At 38.7% G+C, this 26,596-nt stretch overlaps 2 protein-coding genes across 2 annotated transcripts in view; both read right to left on the bottom strand.

Moving 5' to 3' along the window:
- LOC137326650 (protein unc-79 homolog) overlaps positions 1-14,247 on the bottom strand; it is a 180,337-nt gene extending 166,090 nt beyond the window's left edge. The window contains exons 1-3 of the mRNA XM_067991943.1: positions 14,226-14,247; positions 8,107-8,227; positions 2,002-2,306 (exon numbers count right to left, since the gene is read on the bottom strand). Of these exons, the coding sequence (XP_067848044.1) occupies positions 2,002-2,306; positions 8,107-8,227; positions 14,226-14,247 (448 nt within the window). The remainder of the gene's footprint in view (positions 1-2,001; positions 2,307-8,106; positions 8,228-14,225) is intronic.
- A 5,466-nt stretch (positions 14,248-19,713) lies between these two features.
- si:dkey-85n7.8 (COX8 domain-containing protein) lies at positions 19,714-20,889 on the bottom strand. Its single transcript, XM_067991048.1, has 2 exons — positions 20,621-20,889; positions 19,714-20,063 (listed from the first exon to the last, which is right to left on the bottom strand). Exons 1-2 carry the CDS (start codon positions 20,732-20,734, stop codon positions 19,968-19,970), a joined length of 210 nt encoding a protein of 69 aa, XP_067847149.1. The 5' UTR covers positions 20,735-20,889; the 3' UTR covers positions 19,714-19,967.
- Positions 20,890-26,596: the final 5,707 nt, after the last annotated feature.

Raw genomic sequence — 26,596 nt, 5'->3', positions numbered from 1 at the left:
TGGAGACTGCACTGTTGTAAGTGACTGGGATTGATTTTACGCACATAATTTGTATGTAACTATCCTCCACTCACTGCATTTTGCTGGTGAAATAACCCTGCTTCTTTATTGGGAGACTTTGCTGTAGTTTTGGTCATGAGTTCTGTTTGCTGTAGTTCTTAGAGACTCTTTTTAAATAGACTCTGTTTGCAGAATAAATAGCCTGTTTGCCATAGTGCGCTGTTTAAATAGAGTCTATTGCTGAGTAAATAGACTTTGTTTGCTGTAAGTCCTGCCGTAAGTACCAACCCGCCTCCAACTCATTGGCTGACAAAGTGGTGTCAACAGGCAGTATAAAAAGCATGCCTCCAACTGGTTGAATATAGAATAGCACTGCTGTCAGAAATTACATAGAAGACTATAGGCACAGCTATCGGCAGAGCTAAATGCCTTTTGTGTAAAGTATTTACTTCAATGTTCAACATGTTTCTGAAGTTTCTGCTTCCTTTCAAAAATATTCTCGAGTTCAAAGGCTCTGCTGTAAAACTATCAGTGTTTCAATCAGGAGTGAAGCAAATGCCCTCCACTAATATTAGGGAAAGAGTCTCACTATCTACTGCCACAAACTGGCACTGATTTTAGCACACTAAAATAAATAGCAGCTGGTGTGGCCACATTCAGCAAAGCTGCTCCTGTCTGACAACAACAGAATATATCTGTGAAAAGGAATAGTTGGATGGGAACTAGTACTAGCAATCTCCAATACGGGGAATTATTGATCTCAGCCATCATAGGGAGGTCAGATACCAAGCAGAGGTCAGGAGGAATGAAGGCACGTGAAAGGGAACAATATTTTCAGCAATCTTGCAGGTGGCTTCAGAACACTACTAGTATATCTTGTCAACACACACACACACACACACACACACACACATTCTCTCTCTCTTGCTGTGGCTGGTGTGCAACAAAGAGAGACCCAAGAATGTAAAATGCAAGAAAATACCGTTGAAGAAGGAAGTTTCAAGTGGATAAAGCAATAATTTATAAATCATTTGCTAATGAACAGAATCAATTCAAAATTTTAATTTGAATGGTAAATGGCTGGAGAGTCTAGAACTAGGGGACGCAGCTCAGGATAAGGGGTCGGATATTTAGGACTGAGATGAGGAGGAATTTCTTCATTCAGAGAGTCATGAATATTTGGAATTCTCTACCCCAGGGAGCTGTGGGAGTATATTCAAGACTGATAGCGACAGATTTTTGGACTCTAAGGGAATCAAAGGATATGGGGATCGGGCGGGAAAGTGGAGTTGAGGTTGAAGATCAGCTATGATCTTAGTGAATGGCAGAGCAGGCTTGAGGGGTTGTATGGTCTACTCCTGCTCCTATTTCTTATGTTCTTATGTGAAGGTTTCTGGCCTAGAAACAATTTCTTTTGAGTAAACAATGTGTTTTGCAGTTTACATTTTGATATGGTTACACCCAACACTGTCACAATCAGTGACATTTCAAATTAGGTAATAGAAATATTGAAAGTTAAAACAGAATTGTTAAAATAATGTATTGTCTTTTTCTCTGCAGTTACAGTTACAGTGCACTAAACATTGATACAGATCAATACTAATTACTAGTACCGAATACTGTACAGGAACTTTAGATTTTAATTGTTATATCAAATCGCTGCAAAAGTTTATTGAATATTTTGATGCTCACACTTTCCAGAATCTAGTTGCATACAAATGCGCACATGCATGTAAGTGATAAGCAATGAATAACTCATCTGCAGGTTGGTTTACAGAATTATTTTCCTTCATGAGAGGAAGGATTCATTTGCTTTAAAACTATTAATTTTGATACTTAATTTTCAGTGGTATTAGCATATAATATTTGTTATCTAAATTATAGGGAAATATTTAAACTAAAGCTGTGTGAAATACTGTAAAAGCTCAAATATCAGAAATGGAGGTACAAATTGGTATTTTCCTAAGAGGAATTTCCGCTAATATAGCGACCGCTGCTTACCGTGTTGGCCATGTTGTAGCAAAGGAACCAGGTCAAGCAGGGTCACCAGTGTCACATAGAGGCCTTGATAGTCCAATGAAGGGTATTCTGAAAGCTGTGCATCACGACTTTGCTGATTACGCTCAGAAGGAGCATCACGGAGGACGCTGTAAAGGAGGGAGCGAGTAACAGTAGGGTTGATGGAACTGACTTGTGGTCTTAGGGATGGGGTGAGTGGGAATGGCACAGGAAAAAGACACATAGTCATGGGCACTGTCAAATTGGAGCCATCCTGGTTGTCCTTCCTCCCTATGCGGGACAAAATGCTGTTTTGGAACAAAGAAAAAAAAGAGACAACAAAGACACAAAGAACAGCACATTACATTAAAATGACACTACAGACAACATAATAAAATACCAGATCAAAAGAGCACATAGGATCCAACCCCAAAAAAATAAAGAAAATCAATTATGTTATGAATAAACTGCAATAACATTCTGATATGCACAATTGGAATGGAATCAAAATTACTTAATTATTGCATCCTATGTGCTATCTGGTAAGAAGGAGCAAATAAATATAATGACATGTTCTAGGTGCCACCTCCATGTAAAGTTTTTTTATATGGGTATCAACTAAAAAGCAATACAATTACCCTAAAGAATGCAGAAGGAGTTGTGTTTGAGAACAGCAATAATACAACAACAAGTAGGCTTTTTAAAGGAGAATTCAAAATAATTTGGGGAATGTAAATCTAGCTGAAGTCTTCTAGTGTATGGAACTAGATTATTGTTAACTAAACCCATAAATATTCACTCTGATGCAAAAAGGTTTCATTAATTTACTCCGCTACATTTTTCAGGAAAGGTTTTTAATACATTTGCCCTGAAAACAAATTATATTGATTTGCTTATCATTTTCATCCTTAAACCAAACAATTAAAATTAAATCATCCATACAGTTACACAGTTTTTATCTGCATTAACTGATACCTTGCAGTTAAATTATTAATAATTTCACAGCTGTTACCATCATAAAGTGCTTTGCTATTCCTGATAAACTAAGACTAGCTTCTCTAACTAACTCTATTTTTTTTTAGTTATTCTATCCGTTTCTCTTCCCCTTATACCACAAAGCGGCAAACAACCTGCTTCTGGCTTCTGCTGCTCTGTAACCAGCCTGCAGGAGATGCGTGAGAGTTCGGTGATCGATGATGATCGACAGTGATCGATCCACCAGATTTCCATCCCTTTCTATTGGAAAGTAACGCAATTGCGTTACTTTCCAATAGAAAGGGATGGAAATCTGCCCAGCTGTGCCATAGTATTTGTACATCTACAACTGCCCAGCTGTGCCATAGTATTTGTACATCTACAACTGCTCAGTAACTTTTTCAGGAATAATTGAATGTTGAAAAACAGATACTATAACTCTTCACCTCAATTTCTTTATGACTATAAATCAATGAGATACCTCATGTTTTAAACTAGAAAGCAAGCTCAAAATCCTCAATGTGCAACACAGTGGGATTGAACACTGATAATTCAATTCACTGTGTTATAGAGTAGAAGAAATTGGGTTCATGTTTATGATTATTTACACGTTGAGTTCCTGATCTCAGTAAGGGAACACACCCAGGAAGGCCAAGCACTTCCACATGGGGGAAGGAGGAGTTAGTCAGTGGGTGAGTCACCTTAGGGTGCTCTCCCAGCCTCTGGATAAAGAACAGCATTACAAAACTCCTGAGACCAGTTTATCAGCTCACTCAGCCCAACCACTGAACAACCCAAGGAGGAAATAAGATTGAAAAAATAAAGAAGAATGGATTTATGGCAATACAACCTATTTTACCAATCACTTCAACTATAGGGATAACACACAAAAAAAGCATTCATTTATGAACTTCACTGCAAAACATTGATGAAAGCATAATTTAGTCATTATCAGTATAAAAAACTCTCTCTTTAATCTTCACTAAAGATATGCTCAGTAGCTATACAAAAGCCTTTGTCGAAATAATTCATTCACAAGGGGGTGGCACCTATGAAACATGTTTAAGGAGAAGAATAAACATGTGTGTTTGATATGTAAATCTCTAAACAGCACATGTTTATCACACCAAAATAATGTCTGTATGTAAATTATGATACTGTGACAGTATCATTAAGGGTAATGATTTTAACAGGTATATGATTTAGTAAAAAAATATAGAATTCTAAGATGTAACTAAACTACATTTGTAGGAATCATAAAAGAATATATACTAAAGGTCAATGATTGATAGCATATGTTTATGAACTAATGGTAATGGTAGTTTATGTATGCTATTGATTGTTCCATAAGATTTACTGAAATAAAAGATTCTTTTTTATTTTCTGCAATACAAACACTATTTTGTTCTCTGTAAATGTGACAGCATTATTTAAGTACAGTAATAATAAGACAAGAAGTTGTGCATGATTGGTAAGTAAAATGATCTGAGATTTTAAATACAGTGATGAACATCTGAAATGAATACTCTGCTGGAGCCTCTCAAAAGTCCACAGCAAATTCTTAGTAGTAGGTGTAGCCAAAGTCACGTTTTGAGATTCAACCTCCTGGCATTAATGCCTTCCAGTGCAGTACCTTGTCTCTCTCCAGTAATGATTTATGAATTGTTTTCAAGTAGACAAATGCAGTACCCTTTAATTGGACCAACACACAAGCTAAAACACACAAGAATCAGGACCAGATAGCACTCTTCATTAACTTAAAAATCATAAGAAGGTGTATATTGAAACTTTAAATGTCTGCTTTTGTTATCATATATTAATCAAGCTTTACATCAGTCTGACAGTACTTAATCTAAATTGTTGGCCCAATAAAAGGTATCACACCAATTACTTTGTCTATCCTGTTTTATGTGGACGAATAAATTTATGAACAGTTTTACAACTTCACTGGGGTCGAAGTGCTTCATTAACATTATATGAACCATGGAAGTACTTGCATGCCAAAAAATATTAATTTTAGAAAGTATCAGAAGCTATGTGATTACATGCACATATTTTGAAAGCGGCAAAGGAAATTCTGTATTTAAAAGGGTTAATGCACAACTTTTTGCCCTCATACTTTTTTTAAAATCAGCAATGTAATATTAGATAATAAACACATCATCTCTATATTTCCAAGCACTGTAGAGTCATTTAATGAATGTACTTGTTAAATTGAACCCCGATATAACAGAACACTTTTTACAGCTACAAGATCCCACAATTTTTTTAATTTTCTATTTCAGCACTAGTCATTAAAATAATGAACCGCTAACATTGGATTTAATCACTGTATTAAATATTAATTAAAATACTAAAACTCAATTCATTGAACACGTTAATCAAAAAACACAACTTTACATTTAGTAAATTGACAGAAAAGCTGATTGGAATGCTTTAAGTATTTATGCATTTAAGGGTAACTCCTTTAGCACACAGTTCCTAAACCTAAATAACTTTATATCAGGGCTGATATAATGCAACCTAGGCTTCACCTGGGATAATTGTAAACAATTTTACAACACCAAGTTATAGTCCAGCAATTTTATTTTAAATTCACAAGCTTTCGGAGATTTTCTCCTTCCTCAGGCAAATGTTTTTCTCCTTCCTCAGCAAACATTTGCCTGAGGAAGGAGAAAATCTCCGAAAGCTTGTGAATTTAAAATAAAATTGCTGGACTATAACTTGGTGTTGTAAAATTGTTTACAATTGTCAACCCCAGTCCATCACCGGCATCTCCACATCACCTGGGATAGGCACAATTAGCTGAACTCAGGATTTCTAGATCTCAGGAGTAGGATACTAAATTAGAGTCAACATTATGTGCTTTAATTTCCAAAATGGATGTACATAACCCAGTGGTTGCAAAGTTGTAAGGAGTTACAGGCAGTCTTAAAGTTCAAATAATTTTTCACAGCCTGTTATTTAGTACACTGACTATAAGATTATTGGTTATGAATTCAAATCCTTTGGTGAGTTATCCCACCTTATTGTGACATTGTGGTTCAAGGACTACTAGTGTGTTATGAATATAATGGATAATTCTAACATAAAACTGTAAAATTTATGGAGCCATGCAATGTTAAATTCTCACAGCAAACTGCGACAGTTTATTGGAAGCAATATTTGTCTGACAGTAAATTTGAAGATTTGTATTTAGAAATTTTATTAATTTGTATATAAGTTTTATGTATAATTTACATTGTTCTTCCAGAATTTAAAATGTTTGCCATTTCTGATTTAAATTGGGGATTTACTTTAAGTACAGTACTTATATTTTCAAATATAAATATGCATAAAATGGTTATTTTTTACTAATCTTTTCCCGGCATAAAAACTGTCAATCAACTCCTGGACTTGTCTAACAACAGGCATCATTTTTATATTTTACTTATGACCACTACAGTGATTCCAACTGCTATAAATTTATTTCCTTTTTTTCCCCCAATTTCTTTTAAATAATTGATGTTCTTAGCTGCTTATCAAGTATAGGGCTGGCAGTGTTAGGAAATACAACATCTTCCACTCTGCATCTAGTATCAACAATAAGCAATCCCATGCCGGATAAAGCACAGGAGAGATGCAATGTTGGTTCAGTGTGGGAGAAGCTTTACAAGGTATCCAAAGTCCAGCTTCTGAACTGCACCCTCTATTACAACCTTCTGTTTTCTCCAAGGTTAACTAATTCGTGTCTATTTCTTCCAAATTAAAAGGATTTTTTTCTTATTTTGCTTGACTGTCATGGCCCTGTATCCACTAGAAACTGAATGCAAACAGCCCAAACTCAACTCACTAAAGGCCTATCATCGCGATCAGTATCAGAAGACTCCTCCTACTTGCCGAGATTTAGCTTAAAGCCATAACACAGAAGTGAAAGCATTGTGTCAAATCATGCACCCCCTAATTCCCAGTTCACCATCATTAAAAATACAAAAAATATTTTTTCATTCTTATTTTGTTCCTCATTTTTGAGTTATGGTCAACACTTCCTAGATTTCCCCACCCATCCCCTCATGCCACGTACCATTTACAATGAAAGGATAAAATCTGCTCCCAAACTTCTACAAATACTGTTGTGTAAATGCTAACTAGAAGGTGTAGAACAACAGCCTGTAGCAACTTCCCTGTCAATTGTCCCTCCTTGAAAGGAGTCTCCATCACATAACTTTCTAACATTTCAGTGAAGGTCAACAAAGTGGCAATGGTAGTGCACCCAAATCCTGCTCAAATGTTATTCGCCATCAGAACATCTGCTCGCTGACATTTCTAAGTGTAACTTTCTTTCCAGGCTTTATTTCATACATTACTTTGATGCCATAATACATTTTAAAGAGCTCCTAACAGAGATCCTAGAACTGTTTGCTGTCTCCAGGTTGTGAAAGGCCGAGTTATCCCATAAAATTTAACAAAAATTAAAGTACGATAATTTATATTTAATGTACACAACTTACTTCCACTAATTCGTTTTTAGCATTTTGTATACACAGTAAAACCACATTTTAAGATTTGATGGGTTTCACTTGCCTGCAACAGCTATTAACTGTTTTGGAGAGAATGTTAATTTTTTTTGCTTGTGACCAGACAATGATGCCTCAATCCTTTTAACTGACTGAGACACATGGAAAACTGACACAGTGAAATTGCACTATGCGGTATTAGCATACCAAGGTATTAACATATTCATACGAAATCCCTTTGTCGACTGTTTTAACAAAGGCATTGGAGTTTGTGGCATGATTTCATCCCATTTCTATTTTCTCATGTATTTCAGCCAACAGTAACTAAAGAGTGCAACATCATCATCTGACAACAAAGATCGTTCCAAAGCAGTGAATGGCTACTAACAGGAATTGTTTTGCTGGTTACATGAAATTATAAAATTCAGTTACTGCTCGGGGACTAGCTTCTGTATTAAATACAACTTTTGTTGCCTGGAATTTCCTTCTGAATAAAATTAGAAATAATTTTACTTGGTGATTAATATTAAAAAAATGAAAACACTAAATTTCAATGCCCTATCCCACTTTATAAAATATTACAAATTTCTATGTAATCAATTATTTCAGTTACAATTTTAAAAAAATCATGGCTTACCTTAACAATGTCTGTGAAAAGTACTTCAGTGTATTTGCTATATCAGTTCCAGATGGTACAGGATAAATGTTATGAAGGACACGGTTGTGGTACTCTTGTAAATAACGGACCTTAGATGCAACTGAATAAGTGAGAATTTTGGAAAATGTCAGTTGTTTTAATAAATATTTTTGGATACAAAGTGTTTCAAAAATCTGTAAGAACTGTTTCAGATAAATATGAGTAACAGCTTTCTTATTTTCTTTCCACTTTTTACCTCTTCCTTTCCTGACATATGCTAGATATGGTTCCAGGGACATAGTCCTCCAGTACCTTACCCAAGTGACTATTCTTCATGAGATACCAGACAGTGAGTATCAACAAGATACTCAACAACAAGGGCATCATTATCCTTGCCCAATGCCCAAACTCATGTTTCTCCCACAATGAGTCACTAGATAGCAATCAGGAATGGGAACCCTGCCTGATTTCACCCTTCTTTAGCCCAGTGATGGTGAAGCCATTGTAGCACACTATAGGTGAGATCTGCTAACTCAGCCAAGACCGGGTTTGAACCAAGGCCCTTCCTTGTCTGCATGGTTCAGTATAACACCAAACAGTGCATTTATTCACTGAAGCAGGAAGTGCGTGTGCATGTATGTTGTTAATTACCATTTTAAGGTGATTATGATAAAACAAATATTCAAAATATGTGCATAAAAATACTTGTGTTGTTTAAAACATACAGCAAAAAATGAACTATTTTGAACTGTATATTGTACTAGAAATAGACAGCATGATCTTTTCAACAACACATCATAGGACTAAAAGTCATACCTCAGTTCCCAAAGATTTCGCTCTTATGTTTTTTGCATGTAAATATAATCACAAGATGAGTATGCAAACAGTGGGAATACAGCTGAATCAAAACATATGGCACAAATCACTCATGTCACACTGTGATTTTTTAAAATTTAAATATCTGGATATTAAATTTGATATGTTGGGTGTGCATTCCATTTAAAACTCCTATTTAAGGAGAAGCTAGATAAACACACGAGGGTGAAAGGAATAGTAGGTTATGCTGATTGGGTTAGATGAAGAGGGGTGGGAGGAGGCTCATGTGGAGCATAAACACTGGCATAGACCTGTTGGGTCAAAAGGCCTGTTTCTGTTCTGTGCATTCTATGTAATTCTATGTAAAACCTTGCTCTTATGGGACTTCCCATTATAAAAGTGTCCACATTTCACTGCATTATCTGTTGTGCCTGTAGATGGCACTCTGATAGGACTTTCAATATTAGAGTTATCACAGCTTCTGTCAAATTATACTGGCTATCATGGAACACTCACTGTTTTGGCAAGATACTTCCCCACAAATCACTCAAAATGTAAAATTTTCATCAACCATTATTTCAGTAACTGAAATTTCTAATTCTGCAAAATGTGGGGTTTAAACAAAATGTTAAAAATACATATTTCATAATAACTTGATAATCACATAAATTGTTTTTTGGTGTGTGTCTTTTAATATCTTCATTACAGTTTTCACTTAAAGACCTCAGCCCCTTCCAACAACTTGGGCTTAGCCTTGATTTTTTTTTGCCGGAGCTGTGACGCTTTGAGCTATAATTGGATTGGGCAATTTCAACCTGTACAGTGTACCTTAATTCCCAGAATGCATCAGTATACCTTCCATCCTAAAGGAAAGAAGAAAAAGGCAGACAAGTAGAAAAGAATAGAGAGAAAACTAAAAACATTAGAGAGAGGTAAGCAGAACAAAAGAGAGACAGAAATAGAAGAGACGATGCAGGGAGAGAAACAGCAACACAAAAACAACAAAATCAGGTACGAGAGAGACCATGTTCTCTGATTTACCACGTGCAATGTCACAGGAGATTAACTAGTGATATATAAATTCTCATCATTTTGTTATATTCTCATTCTGGCATAAATGTCGTCACAAATAAAGTACTATTCAATATCGTTTGTGTGCCTTGTTTAAAAATTAACCAAAATCAATTCAACCTTTGTCTGGCAAAGATCCAACAAAAATACAGTGGCCTAAATGGCTTCTTTGTGTTGTGCAAACTTCTATGGTTTCAATTTATAATGCTTTCACCACTATACGATTGTCTTCTTGTTTACAAATCACATCCCCACCATTTATACACCCTATGTGGTGGTGCATTACTGAATATATAATCAAAATATTCAATGACTGATTTTATATTCTAACATCTGTTGTGATAGTCAAGTGATAAGATTTTACTTAAAATTTTATTTAACAAGCCAGTGCCCCATATTATACTTATATGAGAAGGTGCTATTGAATACATACTTTCAAAAAGACAATTTTTAATATAACTTTCACACCTGTGCACACTTTCACAGATACAAGATGGTAGCAGATGATTTCAGGTGATGAAACTCATTTCGGTCATTGGCATAGAACATTACCAGACTTTAAGAAACCCATGGTCCTGTTGTATTCAACAGTCAGTAATGGCTTAGAGTAGATATCAAGATGACCTTCATGTGAAAATTCTATTCCAGTACCATATATATTTTGTTTTGTTTTAAAATAAAAATGCCTACCTTTTGTCAGGCAGCCGGTTATTAATCTCACTTTGCACATTAAGAACCATTAATTAAAGGAAAGTGAAGATTTGAATACTAAAGTTAGCTGTAATCACTGCACCAAAGGAACACCCAACCCCTTTTTATCATGGATACAGTGCATAAGTGCATTACCTGGTATAATTCTGAACAATACAGAGACCAGGTTCAATCCCTGTTGTGTGCTCAATTAGCTAATCTCAGCAAAGGTGGTGGTAGGAAAGTTACAACCAGCCTTAGCACCCCTTGTTTAAAAATGTGGGGAAAAAAATCGCCCAGGGTTTCCACATCTGGAGACTTTCCAGTGACTCCTGTGGAAAGTGTGTGTGTATAGGTCAAGTGAAGATAAGATTGGCCTCAGCTATGATGCCCCCCAAAGTTGAATACCTTGCTGGCATTCACGTTGGTTCATTCATGAACAATGACTGCTTATCTGGGTGCCAAAGGGTTGATTCACCTGTGGAAGCAAAATCCACTATGAGTCTATGAGGAGGAAAAAAAATTGGAGGAAGTTAAGGGCTGGAGTAGAACAGGGTAAAAATACATAGTCAATCAGATGGGAATATGTGGAATTTGTATATCAAAAGGCTTGGATAACTGAAGTTATGTTGCGTGTGTGTGAATATTTTTTGTTTGGCACTGTCTGAATTATATATAATAGCGTAACAAAAACAAAATACAATTAAGGAACTAACAGGAGGAGGAGGCTTCATGAACGTCCCCATCGATAGTGGCAGAGCCCAGCACGTGAGTGCAAAAGACAAAGCAACCATTTTCAGCCAGAAGTGCCAAGTTGATGATCTTTCTTGGCCTCCGCCTGAGGTCCCCACCATCACAGATGTCCATATTCAACCAATTTGATTCACTCCTTGTGACATCAAGAAACTGCAGAATTCACTGGACAAAGCAAAGGCTATGGTCTCTGACTATATCCCAGCTGTAGTTCTGAGGATCTATGCTCCAGAACTAACCATGCCTCTAGCCAAGGTATTCCAGTACAGCTACAACAATGGCATCTACCCAACAATGTGGAAAATTGCCCAGGTATGTCCTGTCCACAAAAAGCAGGACAAATCCAACCCCGACAAATACCATCCTATTAGCCTACACCCAATCATCAGCAAAGTGCGAGAAGGAAATGTCAGCAGTGCTTTCAAGTGGCACTTACTCACCAATAACCTGCTCACTGATGCTCAGTTTGGGTTCCGCCAGAACCACTCAGCTCCAAACCTCATTATAGCCTTGGTCCAAAAATGGGCACAAGAGTTGAATTCCAAAGGTGAAGTCAGAGTGACTGCCCTTGACATCAAGGCAGCTTTTGATCAAGTGTGGCACCAAGGAGCCCTAGTAAAACTGAAGTCAATGGGGATCAGGGAGAAAACTCTCCAGTGGCTGGAGTCATACCTAGCACAAAGAAAGATGGTTATGGTCACTGTAGGCCAATCATCTCAGCCCCAGGACTTTGCTGCAGGAGTTCCTCAGGGCAGTGTCCTAGGCCCAATTATCTTCAGTTGTGTCCTCAATGGCCTTCCCTCCCTCATTAGGTCAGAAGTGGGGCTGTTTGCTAACGATTGCACAGAATTCAACTCCTTTCACAATTGCTCAGATAATGCAGCAAGACCTGGACAACATACAAGCTTGGGCTGTTAAGTGGAAAGCAACATTCACTCAAGTGCCAGGCAATGACCATTTCCAACAAGTGAGACTATAACCACCTCCCCTTCACATTCAATGGCATTACCATGGGCAAGTTCCCCCATCACGAAAATCCTAGGGGTCACCACTGACCAGAAACCAGCCATGTATATGCCATAGCTACTACAGCAGGTCAGAGGCTGGGTATTCTGCGCTGAGTGGCTCACCTCCTGTCTCCCAATAACCTCTCAACCACCTACAGGGCACAAGTTAGGGGTGGGATGGAATACTCTCCACTTGCCTGGATGGGCGCAGCTCCAACAACACTCAAGAAGCACAACATTATCCGGTACAAGGCAGTCCGCTTGATCGGCACCCAATCCACTGGTTTAAACATCCACTCCCTACACCATTGGCTTACCGTGGTGAAGTGTGTACTATTTACAGGATGCACTGCAGCAAGTCACTAAGGCTTCTTCAGCAACACCTCCCAAACCCACGACTTCCACCACGCAGAAGGACAAGGGCAGCAGATGCATGGAACCCCATCATCTCCAAGTTCACCTCCAAATCACACACCAACCTGACTTGGATATATATCACCATTCCTTCATCGTCTCTAGGTCAAAATCCTGGAACTCTGGAGCATGGTGGAAGTACCTAAACCACACGGACTGCAGTGGTTCAAGAAGAAGGCTCACCACCACTTTCTCAAGGGCAACTGGGGATGGGCAATAAATGCCAGCCTTGGCAGCGACGTCCACATCTCAAAAATGATTTTTTTAAAAACTTTTATAAAATGTGGAGATATGTTAATGGAAATAAAAATCATATTTCAAGAGAAATTCTAATCATAAAGACAACATAATGTTACATAACAGTTTCAGCTAATTTTTTTTGGCTGCAAAATCACTCATTTAGATTCATTTATTTCACTTGAAAATACACAACTGCCATACACAAAACCTGTCATGGTCAGCAGTGTGACAAGATAACTATCTCTTTTTGTCTCATTGATCATAAAACACTCATGACTTTGGCACTTACAAGTTGTGCTGTCTGCTTCACTTGAGATTTCTATCACATTATACGCTGGCTATGATATCTTTTCTATTCATTTTTATAAAAGCAAAGGTGATTACATTTCAAGTGCATCATTTAAGAAAGCCAGATACACTGCATCTTAATTATAGCATGGTTTTAAAAAGTCAACTACTCTGAACACTAGTGATGATCCACAATAGAACTTCAAAAATAACATGAAAAAGTTAGACCTGTGTGGGGTTCAAGCAGCAGCAGGTTATACAAGAGCCTTACAATAAGGACTGGCTGAATGTATGTGTATATAATAACTGGCTGCACATACGTACATATATTTGCTTACTTTTAATAATCAACGTTCATTCTCTCTTTCTCTCCTTTCACTCTTTCAGTGATCACTAACTTGTAAGAAAGCTGGCATGTTTATGGGTCAAGCTTTAAAAATAAACACAGTTATATTCAGACAAAAGAGTTTACAATTATCCACCTTAATGCTGTTTCCCTCATTACATCCCACTGTTGGCAATGGACTGACCTTGGCAACTAAACCAGTTGCAGAACAGGTGAGGACGGTAACATTAAGACTTGCAGTGCTGATTATTTTTTCTGCCTTCAAGATACGCGTGTAAAGCAAGACTAAATCCACATAATTTTTTTAAATCGTCGCTATTAAATGTATTTTTTTTGAAGATTTACATTGTATTTGAGCCACATCTGGCCAGGCCCGTTAGCTTTTGGAGACGGCCAAAGGGCGGCAGCTTAAACAGCACAATTACACCGTCTCCTACTAACGTCACTTATTTTCTGTGGGTGGTTTACTATCGTTGTGCAAGTTCCATACTTACACTGTTCAGCTTTCGTGGACATTTTTTCTCAATGGCGTTTGTCACAAACATCAAAGACGCCACAGAGCATCTTCCAGCAGCTCTGGATCCTGGAGCCAACTGCAGCGCATGCGCGCGATCTGGGACTCGGCCGCCTCCGTGTTTGGTCCAGGACACAGAATGGCACCAAGTGGCTGTATCGCAGGGAGGGAGGCTCTCGTTAAACTTTCCACTTTCCCCATATCGTGCTCGGAGAAATTGGAGAAATTAATGCAAACAAAGCGGAAGATTGCAATGATCCGAGATATTACCATGTACAGGGAAGTGGTGGATAAGTTTCTATCGTACGAACTGGAAAATTATGAATGAGACTTAGTTGGTCATCGTATTGGATGTGTTATTTTGTTTAAATTAAATGACACCTCACACACGCAAAATGTTCATGATTAACTTGCATTTAAATCGTTCTTTAAAGCTGTTTGGAAAGTGATCCCAAAGCACCTTACAATGAATTACTTTTGAAGTGTAGGCACTGTTGTTTTGTAGGCAAAGGCAGAAGGCAATTTGTACATATCAAAGTCCCACAAACAATTATTAAGAGAGTGACCAGCTAATCTGTTTTTTGGTGGTGTTGATTGAGGGGTACAAGTTGGCCAGGACACCAGAGAACTCCCATACTCCTCTTTGAATAGCTCCATGGGATCTTTTACATCCACCTTGGCAGGCAGAAGGGATCTCGGAGTAACCTCTCATCCAAAAGGCAGCACCTGAAACAAAGCATTATTCCCTCAGTACTGCTCTGAGGGATTATGTTGGATTCTATGGTCAACTCCTGGATTAGATTTGAACCCACAACCTCTGATACAGAGGCACAAGTTCTACCACTGAGCCAAGGCTGTTACTATTATTTAGACACTCTAAAATGTATTACCATCTCTTCCAGCCCTAAATGGACCTTCCCCACCACCTCAACTCTCCATTCCCCTGACTCTGGCCTCTGTCTACAACCTTGTGCATCTGCTTCTCCCTCACTTCACTAATAGTCACAGAGCCTTCAACTATCTGGGCCCTACTCTCTGGAATTCCCTCTCTAAATCACTCTGCCTCTCGAGCTCTCTCCTCCTTTGAAAACCTACCCAAAGCCCGTCTCTTCAACCAAGTTTCTGATCACTCCTCCTAATCTCTAATTTTCTGAGCTCAGTGTCCATTTTCCATATGCTATCTGTGAAGTGTCTTCGGATTTTTTTTACATTAAAAGCACTTTATAAATGCAAGTTGTTGCTGTTCAACCTGGTACTCTTCCTCCCCAGTCACACTGACATTCTTTATCACCCCCCAAGTTTTTGTTGGCATTTCCCTCTCCCTAAACTTTCATTCACTTCATGCTGGCACTCTACTTCATTCCCCCCCCCCCCCCCCACCATCCTCAGTCCATGCATGCATGTTTCCCTTCTCATTGATCTGCTCAGTTCATACTGGCACTTTCCATCCCCCTCAGTTAAGGCTGACACTTTCTATCCACTTCAGGGGACTTAAAACTGCATAAACTCCATATGCTTGGCTACACCCCTGCTGAATAGTGAACAGAAATGAATCTCTGCCCGATTTCCTTCCCTTATGCAGAGGCACTCAGATCAATTGGAGTGCTCCTACTGTTGCCCAGCTACTACAACAACAACCATTGCATTTATAAAGTGCCTTCAAAGTAAAAAATTACCCAAGGTGCTGTTAAGATCAACTAAGTTAACACAAACCAGGTATCAAACCTGTTCTATATCATTGGGGAAACAGAAAAGTCTATATTATGAAATATTTAGCAGAATAGAATCAAACAAATGAATGACAGACATTTGAGCTTTCAAACACAGATTAATTGACATATGTGAGTGAGTTAAGGCCTATAATCTAATCAAGGAGTTCATATGATGTCATTATTCAAGTAATATGATATTAGATTCTGTCCCTGGCATCTGTTATTTCACATAATGTGCTATTTATCAATATTTACATAAGGATATGCAGTTTACAGGAAATAAATTTCTGAAAATATGGATGATAAAGTATCTTATAATAATTATAAAACTATACACTTAATGGGTATATATTTAACAGGAGCTGATTAAACCAAAAATGTTCAGAAAGGGTATGATAACAATTTTAAATAATATATATAATTTATCCAAATTTATATATAATTTGTATTATAATATATATAAACTTTAAATATATAAATGAAATAAAAGTATTCTTTTACTTACTTCAACACTGATAAAGAAGAAGCTTCATTCTATCTGTCAAAAAGCACTGAAGCACTTTCATGGATGAAACAACAATACTTCACATTGTTCATGGCACCTCATTTTACTTCAATTTTACTTTATTTTTAATGAAAGAGAAACAGAAAGTGTGAATGGAAGTTAGATTTAGTGCAACCAAAAATATTTCTAAAGTAAACACCAAAAATTATGAAAAAATAAAAATATCAAAAACTGGAAGCACTGAGCATATAACATTAGTGTGCACAATGAACCCCATTCAAAGGGAGCTGTAATAAACATCTGCTCTGGGCAGGTACAGAGCATAAATGAAGATTGTGCCAAGCATTTCCTGAGCCTAGCTTCATAGACATCACTCTTTATGTTTTTGTTTATTCTGAAATTAATTAATCTTACTTGAAAGCATTGTGATGTATGTTTTCTTTTAAAAATAGGGCAAGTAAAATTGATTTAATAAGCTATTATAAATACGTTTATAACACATAACGATCCAATTTTGAAAAATGGATAATAAAAATTACCTGGAATGTACTATTCTTCTGAGACATTCAGCTCATTACTCTATAACTGCCTGACAGTGTTCTCCACTATTATATTAAGACCACCTAAAGCCAAACAGATAAGCATTGAGTAAGGATATTCCAAGTCATTCTCACAAAGCCCTATATGTTAGGATCGCTGGCAGGAAAGGTTTTATTAAGGAACCCATTTTATGTTCAGGCCTCCATTTTATTGTTAAAAATGGAGTGTTTGCAGAATCTGTTGAAACAGGCAATATCTGCAGAATATCAATAAATCAGCTCAAATCTCCAAGGCTGCACCGCTTGTTGTCATACAAGATAACCCTCTGTAGTTCTAATCTTCTAATAGATACACCTATCTATTTGGTGACTATATGTTCACCTTGTACGCACTTGTAAGGATGGCTTTTGTTATGAAACCCACTCTCTGGAATGCTGAGCAGATATAAGTTGGTGTAAAAACAAGAGTGATGGTCATGGAGGAGGTGATGTAATAGCCATTTAGCTGAGGATAACAGGTGAGATCGTTATAAGGAAGTTAAGGAAGACCCAGAGGAACAATCACCCTGTGACAGAACTCAGCAACTGTAACTTGAGGTCTCCCACAGCTTTTGCATCATTGTATGTGTTGTCTCTGAATATCATTTCCTATAGTAAAATCTGTAAAATGAAGACACTGCATTTAAACCATCAATTCCTAGCACAGAGACAACACCTCCAAGATGGTCTCTCTAGCAGTATTAATCTACACTATGAATACATCTTTGAGAGTTATCTTTTAATTTTACAAACGTAATATAAAAATTAATATTTCATATTTGGTTTGCACTATAGATTTTTTTTACATATTAGGTATAGTTAATCGTAAATTTATTGGCACCAGTTTATTTTTATTGGTAAAATACTACATTTCATGGAAATTATCACTACACAATGACTTTATTAAGGTTTACCAGAACTTCCTTGCTCTATTTATAAAGCCAAGGATCCTATATACTTTTTTGAGCACTTGTCCTGCTATCTTCAAAGTTGAATATATATTAATTAAGTTGGTGAAGAACTTTACAAATTCACTGAATATAATAGTTTATTTTGTATGAGTTTCAAGTGTTACATATGTACACAAATGAATCAAATAGTAATCTTGTGCACTTTTTTCCGGGACAGTATGTTTTAAGCCTTGCTGTGATGCCAAATTTAATGATTGTAAGGCAAGCTGGAGTATAGATCTTCACTGTCTCGTCCCAGGCATAGGCTGTAACTGGACCAGTGATATGTAAGCTGAAATCAAGGCCACATACAAATTCTATGTGACGTTCCATTGATTCAAGCATTGTAAACTTGGAAACATCCCAAAACCTGACACTGAATCATATGAACAGGAAGCCAATATGGACGCATGAAATGGAGAAAATTTGACTCTTCAGAGAGCATAGGAATAACCAGCAGATGATGTACTGGCTGTCAGATATTTCTTAGGTCACAGCATCTCAAAGTTCAGTCAACAGTAAACTTTATGCACAGCAAGGTCCCATAAAATTAAATAATGGCCAGATAATATGCTTTCTAATGATATTAGTTGAGAAATAAACTTTGGCTAAGACGCTGGAAGAATTCCCCTTCTCTTCAAATAATGTGCTATGGGATCTTTTATGTCCACCTAGGGGGTTAGATTGATTCTGGGTATAAAGTCTCATCCCAAAGCAGGCATCCCAAACAAAGCAGCATTCCTTTAGTACTGCACTGCAGTGTTAGCCTTGATTATGATCTGTACAGACTTTTAAAAAGATATAGATCTACACAGACATTTGCCAAGAATTCCTAAGGTTTAAAAAAAGTTTCTTAAAAAGAGAAAATGTTGCAAACAAGGCAAGAAGGGTCAACAACTGAAAGAGTGAGTTAGGTTCCACCACGGCTTTTGGATGCCGACTGTTTTCCTGCATTTTCTGCTCTGGTTTCCGATTTCATTGGCGGCTTTTCTTTCTTATCGCTATTTAAGAACGGCCTCCTTCTGGGTACATTGCGACATCCATAGATTACAGCCTGATTAGTATGAGTGAAAATTAATTGAAGATATACTATTTCTAATGAGATTTATTGACTGTCAAGCAACAAAGACTATCAATGTAAAGCATTCTCGGCACCGCACCTCAGGAAGGATATATTGGCCTTGGAGAGGGTGCAGCACAGATCCACCAGAATGATACTGGGCTAAATGGGTTAAATTATGAGGACTGGTTGCATAAACTAGATTTGTATTCCCTTGAGTATAGAAACTTAAGAGGTGATCTAATCGAGGTGTTTAAGATGATTAAAAGAGTTGATGGGGTAAACAGAGAGACACTATTTCCTCTGGTGGGGGGAGTCCAGAATAAGGGGGCCTAACCTTAAAATTAGAGCTAGGCCATTCAGGATTTATGTCAGGAAGCACTTCTTCACACAAAGGGTAGTGGAAATCTGGAACCCTCTCCCCCAAAAAGCTGTTGAGGCTAGGTCAATTGAACATGTCAAAACTGAGATTGATAGATTTTTGTTAGGCAAGGGTATTAAAGGTTATAGAACCAAGGCAGATAAATGGAGTGGAGGTACAAATCAGCCCTGATATAATTGAATGGAGGAACAGGCTCGAGGGGCTGAATGGCCTACTCCTCTTCCTATGTTCTTAAATAATTACATTAAAATAGACAGGCTAACAAATGCTGTAGTTTCCATTCACCCGAGACTTTATTTAACGGACGTACAACCAACAGCAAATCTTAAAACTAAGATTAGAGAAAAGGACACTTGGTTACATTTGCAAGGCACAGTGGATAGTCGAGACAAAGAACTGTAATACAGGGTCTACAGGCAGTGGGTAATAGAAAGTATATTGCTATCCATATAATATCCTCTTAGCTACAGATTTTAAAAATAACTGCAGTATCTGAATGTATTCGTGCACTGATCACAAAGATTCATCCTTCTTCCTAATCTCTTTTGCGATATTCCGGCAGATGATGGAGAATCCAGCCCGCTGGTCCTAGAAGGGACACTGCGAAAACGGACAAACACACTACGGTCGCCTGTAAAACAACAACAAAAATACATAACGTAAAGGCAAGTACAACTTCTTAGCGTTTTATAGATCCTGAAGGTTGCGTAGTGAAAACAAAAAAAAACACACCGACAAGTGTTAAATTAAAATTATGCAACGAGCGACCCAAAGCTTTCGTAACCTGTCCTTTATAAAGCACAAGAAGATTAATTTACATGAATAATAGTTTTTTAAATATTTGCAATGATAGATTAAACTAAGGCAAACCAAAATCGCATTCGATAAAAACAAATGAAAAAGCGAGCGAAGCATAAGTGTCGATTTCAAAATACATCACTGATGAAAAACGAATGCAAAATTCGAAAGCTACAAAGATACATTTACAGGATCACATCTTTGATTAGTTGGGCTAACTTTTCACATTCAGGATAAAGTAGGCAATAAAAGCAATAAAATAACAACAGGTTTTTCCACTGCGTGGTTCTTTTCAGATTTTCCCAGCAACTAGTATGAGTGTACGTGACAGACACTTCAATTAACAGTCACTGGGGACAGACAATGATGATGCCACGGAAACAAGCTTACCAAGGGGCCAATTTTTTCTTTCGGAGGTTTTCCGTAAATATTTGCCTTTTGCGTTAAAAGCTGCTTCCCGGCCCGGCGGCTGCTGCTCAGAACCCCACGGAGAACGGCTGACATGATCTTAACTTTTTTCGGTTTTCACTCTCCAGTTGAAAATCCAGCTCCAGTTTCTCACACTCACGGCCAACCCGACGACAGAAATGACGGCTGAGTGATTTGGCAGTCAGACTCAGAGAGGCAGGATAAGCCGCAGCATCCATCCAGCTGTGCACCCATCTGTCCAGCTGTATGTCCATTTAACATCTAGCGCTGTTTCATAAACAGCTGAAAAGAGTGCCGTAAATATTCGCGTTCATTTTATTCAGACATTATTAAAATAAAAAGGTCTGATTATGCATTATGCCTTAATCGTGCTGATTTTTTTTTGACAGAGGGCAACAGCTTTTTACTGAAGTAAAAATAAAGTCTTTCATCACTACCATTAGATCCCAAAGACTCGTGAAGCTTTGGCTGTAAGATACAACTTTTTAACCACATCTGAAGCTCTAACTTTACAACTAAGCAGTTCTCGAATAAAGTTGAAAGTTGAGAATAGAGTCCTCGCTCCCGGTACGTGTGGATCGGATTCGGGACGAGGGTTTGGATAATCTACCCTTTAGTGTGATAGTTAAGGTGCCACTTTTGCATTGCTGTAAAGAAGTTCGGGCTTGCATGATGCAAAAATGACAAAAAAAAATCCCCGAGGAATCATATGATTCCTGACTGCATTGAAGCCAGAAAATGTGAGACTTCTCCTGGCCTCTCCTCTGCCCCATCCCTTTTCAGCAAACTCTCTCACACTGTTTCGTTTTCGAGTTTCCAAAGGTGTGGTGTAACTGCAGCTCCGTGCAAGTGCTCGGGCGGACTGCTGATAACTTGGACATTTTACAAACTTACTTTATAATGTTTTTAATACTAGGAGATGGAGAACACTGCTGCCTCTGCTCCATGAACATTAAAAATGATCCAGCCAAGTAGTGAGTGGAGTTGTGGACACATGTCCTGGAGGGGTGTAGGCATTTTCACTTCCTACCATGAATCTGGACCGTTCTTAAGGCTACGTTGCCTTATGTTTCTATACTTGTTACTTTTCCTTCCTCTACTCGCTCTATCTCAATTAGGCACGGAGTCATAATAGTGTGATTAAAAACAACTTTCGTTCACCACCAAAGTGATTTCATCAAGTTGGCCACATTACAATTATGGAATGTTAGAAAACAGATATTTTCTCAGCAAACTAAAGTCATGATATTGAATAATCTGCCATTTAATTCTCCTCATGACTCCTGCATGAATAGAGGTAAACAATACAAAGTTCTGAACAAAATTAATACAAGCTATTATAATAGAGAGAAAGAAATGGAACCAGCCTTTATCTACAATTAGCCAATAAACAGATTGTTCTATCTGACTACAGAGTCAGATTTGGTGAAAATTATGCAAAAACTTAATAAAATTTCAACCTAACCTGCATCATTCCTTCTTCATTAATGTTACCAAAAAGTTCCAGCTTATATACCATGTCTGTATTCAGGACTTTCCATCCATATCTCTCCTCCTAATTGAAATGGTGGTATATTCTTTCCAGGATTTTGCTCTGCCTTAATCCTTTCCCTACTGTTTTTTTTGATGTCTCTCTCAGATACAGTTAAACAAAAGAGATTCAACCAGCCCAATCACTTAGAACATATTGCAAAATAAATGAACAGTGCAAAGTTTCACTTGTCGCCTACACATCCAAGCTCAAAGCTATTTTCCTACTGGCATCAGTATAATCTATAATGATGTACAGTCAGAAGTATAATTCCAGTTTGTTCACTATGCACTGCATTCCACAGATATCAGTTTGGCATGGGTAGCTGAAGTATAACTACAGCCTTAGTCACACCAATAATCAGCTAAATTCTTATCCAGAGAAGATGATTAAAATGATCAGATCAGCTTTCTAAATGAGTGAGTATACCAACAGTGATAGCCAATCAAAGCACGGATATTAACGCAACGCTAATGTAGATATTTATTGTATTCCAAATCAATGACATAACTGTGGCTTCCTATTTCTGGGTCAAGGAAAAGCTGTGGGTACAAAGTAACATGGTGTAAATTAAGAGGAGGGAGGGTTGATCCTTCTCCTATTGGTACTGTATTCACTGTCATCACTATGGTAACATCCTCAAAGCAGCAATTTGAATATCACTTAATCACAATGCTTCTGACCAATCAGATCTCTAATTGAAGAGATTGGCTTAAAACTGTACTCTCAAGAAATTAATGAGGACCCTTTGTGTCACCTGCTCTATGTCTTGTTAATTAAATATTGCTGAGATTGGGTAAAGGGGGTGGGGGGGTCAGTGTTCTGTTTTTTAAATTTTTTAAGTTATAACGCAGCAAGATCCCAAGGTCAACAATTTATGAACATTTTTGAGAATAAAAGGGGATGATTTTTCCCACTTATTTACACAATAATCTGTTATTAAATGCCTATCATTACTGACCACATAGAACACAATATCGTCCAGTGAGCAGTAGCTTCACTTTCTGCTAGGGGAAAGTTAATGTACACATTCATTCTTGGTCATGATAATCAAAGTTTAGCACATTAGTAAGAAGGAAATGAGCCTCTTGGCTGCCATAAAATACCACATAAGTAGCAATTTAAATGGGTAGGTCAGAAAATTGCAATCGAATGGCACAGAAAATAAGAGAACAGATTTTTTTAATGAGGTGGAGGTGGTCCTCATCATAGAAGAGGTAGTGCCAAGGAAAGCAATGAATTTTGGCGCAGGATCATACCTCCTCAATCCACACACCAACAAGCATGTCTGCAAACAAAAAACAAGTTGTTTGAATGTTGTTTCAACAAACGCAGGGTCCCTACAGTCATCCCCTTCTTTCTGTAAAAGGCAACAATGGGACCAAATGCCCCATATTGTTCTCCCCCTGTTCAGTTTGATATCATATACATTCCCTTTAGTCTTACTACAAATATGACTTTTACCTTCACAAAAACACCCTTTGACCATTACCCTTTGCTTCCTGCCACTGAGACAATTTTGGATCCAACTTGCCACTCTCCCTTGGATCCCATGGGCTTGTACTTCTTGGACCAGACTGCCATGTGGGACCTTGTCAAAAGCCTTGCTAAAATCCATGTAGACTCCATCAAATGCACTACCCTCATCGACCCTCCTTGTTACCTCCTCAAAAAATTCAATCAAGTTAGTCAGACACGACCTTCCCTTAACAAATCCATGCTGACTGTCCTTGATTACTCCGTGCCTTTCTAAGAGACGGTTTATCCTGTCCCTCAGAATTGATTCCAATAATTTGCCCACCACTGAGGTTAGACTGACTGACCTGTAATTACTCGGTCTATCCCTCGCTCCATTTTTAAACAATAGCACAACGTTAGCAGTCCTCTAATCTTCCGTCACCATTATAGTCCCTGAAAATATAATCCTATTCAGTAAACGAAAGAATACTTTTTATACGGATTAAACAATATACTATACCAAACATCAAACAATCAAACAAAACAATGTCACTTGATATAGTTTGTATTCTGTTCAGTGAAATTTGAACCTGGTACTTGAGGGCAAAGTTTTGTGCTAATTCAGATGCATTGCTCAAAATTGTAACTGCTTAATCTTTTGGCAACCATCGCAGTTCTTGGATCATTTTTAATGAGCTACATTACTGAAAAGCTCCATTCATAAGCAGCACCATTGGCAGCGATAGTGAACCCTCTGCTACATCAATGATAAAATTCATTGAAAGTATCTTAATTTGGCTGTGTAATGACTGAAAGCTCTCTGTTGAAGCTTTTCGAGAAAAGTAATTAATAAAATGCCCTAAAGAGCTCCAATCCTGTTTAACCATACGAATGCTATCTTCAAAACGCAAAAGTTCAGGATTTAGTCATGTTTGTGTCAGTTGAAAAACCTAACTGACAATGGGTAAAACAGAAATGATTGTAAACTTTCTGTTGACTCACTGAGATACGATTGGTTGTGAATGAAATATGTTTATTAGCTTCAGTTTAATAAACTTCAGGGTTTGTTTCTGTTTCTGCAAAATTTAAGCCTAAAGTTAATTAATGATTAACACTCACTGTCTTTACTGAGTGTTAGAGGGACAAACCATAAAGAACAACTTGACAAGTTTGATAGTGTCAGCTGTGGCTCAGTTGGTAGCATTCTTGCTTCTGAGTCCGAAGGTTGTGGGGTCAAGTTCCATTCCAGAGACCAGACCCCCTCTCTGAGGCAGAACAGGACTCGTACCTCAACTCATGGAGCGTGGAACACTTTGCAAAGATCACCTGGATGCAGAGACATGGCCAAGAGCTGGAAACAACAAACGGACTGTCGGGTGAGACTTTAAACTGTTGTTAAAATGGGCCTGAAAGTCGCATCCATTAACGTGCGTAGTGTTAAATGCACTACACGATGTGTGTCGAACTTGGACTACCTGGCCAAGGTCAAGAGCGACCTGCTGTTCTTGCAGAAGTCCCTCAGCAATTACCGGCAATGGTCGCAGCGGTTGGACCCACGGGCCGTCGATCTGGTCGGGACGCAACAATAGCCGTGCCTCCGGCCTGGGGATTCTGCTGCGGGGAGGCAACTTCACCATCACCGAAGTAAAGGAGGTGGTGGGGGGGGTCGCCTCCTCGTAGCAGACGTAATGTACAAAAATGCTCCGCTCTGGCTGATCAACGTGTACGCCCCGACTCTAAACAGCGAGCGGCTGGCCATCTTCCAGCAGCTCCCACTGCTGCTGGCGACGTCCAGGCCGGTCGTTCTCGGCGGTGACTTCAACTGCATCATCGATGCGGCTGGACGATCCGGCAGAGCCGACAACAAACTGGACACCACGTCCAAACTACTGATGGAAGCGGTGAAAGACGCCAAGCTGTGTGACGTCTTCAGCAACCCTGCAGACGGAGCGGCGTGTCAATACACCTGGTCCAGACCAGACGGGTCCGTCCGTTCCAGGATAGACTTCCTGTTTGTGTCCCCGAAGCTCAAGGTCAGATCCACAAAGGTCACACCGGTGTTCTTCTCTGACCACTGCCTCCTCCTGGCCGACTGTCACCTACAGGACAATCAGAGACTGGGCAGGGGGACATGGAAGCTGAACGTGAAACTGTTGACCCCTGGAAACATTGAGGAACTGAAGAGGGATTACAAAGGTTGGAGAACCGTAAAGCCCCTCTATGATTCCCTAGTGCACTGGTGGGAAGCCATCAAGGCAAACATCAAGAGGTTCTTCATCCTCAAAGGTGTTCAGAAGGTGAGAGAGAGGTAGAGGGAAATATCCCGACTCCAGAAAAGGATGCAGAATCTGCTCCTGCTGCAGTCGAGGGGAACGATGTCGGGGAGGAACTCAGAGAGGTGAAGGACCAGCAAGCCTCGCTCTTTACCTCCGAGGCCTCCAAGATCATCTTCCGGTCCAGAGTCCGCTCCATGGAGCAGGACGAGACTTGCACGCGTTTCTTCTTCCAAAAGGTACGTAGAGAGAGCTCTGTGATCAGCAGCCTGAAGGAAGGGGACGGCTCGGTCACGTCCTCGCAGCCCGACATACTGAGGATCTGCAAATCCTTTTAAGCCGGACTGTACGATGCGAAGCCCACAGACAGCGTGGCCTCCCAATCCTTCTTGTCATCTATCATGGAGGTTCTAGACAACAGCAAGCGGGTGAGTCTGGATCAGCCGCTAATTCTGGAAGAACTGGCAAAGGCCGTCTGTTCCCTCGAGAAGAGTAGGACTCCCGGAAGTGACGGCTTACCGGTGGAGTTGTACTCGGCTCTGTGGGACTGTATAGGCCCAGACCTGCTGGAAGTGTACGGGGGTATGCTTCTGGCAGACAGCATGTCAGACTCCATGAGGAAAGTCATCATCACCCTCATCTACAAGCGGAAGGGGGAAGAGGGAAGAAATCAAA

This window comes from Heptranchias perlo, chromosome 10 (assembly GCF_035084215.1).
Source record: "Heptranchias perlo isolate sHepPer1 chromosome 10, sHepPer1.hap1, whole genome shotgun sequence".
Classification (NCBI taxonomy): Eukaryota; Metazoa; Chordata; class Chondrichthyes; order Hexanchiformes; family Hexanchidae; genus Heptranchias; species Heptranchias perlo.
This window is presented reverse-complemented; position numbering and strand designations above follow the sequence as displayed.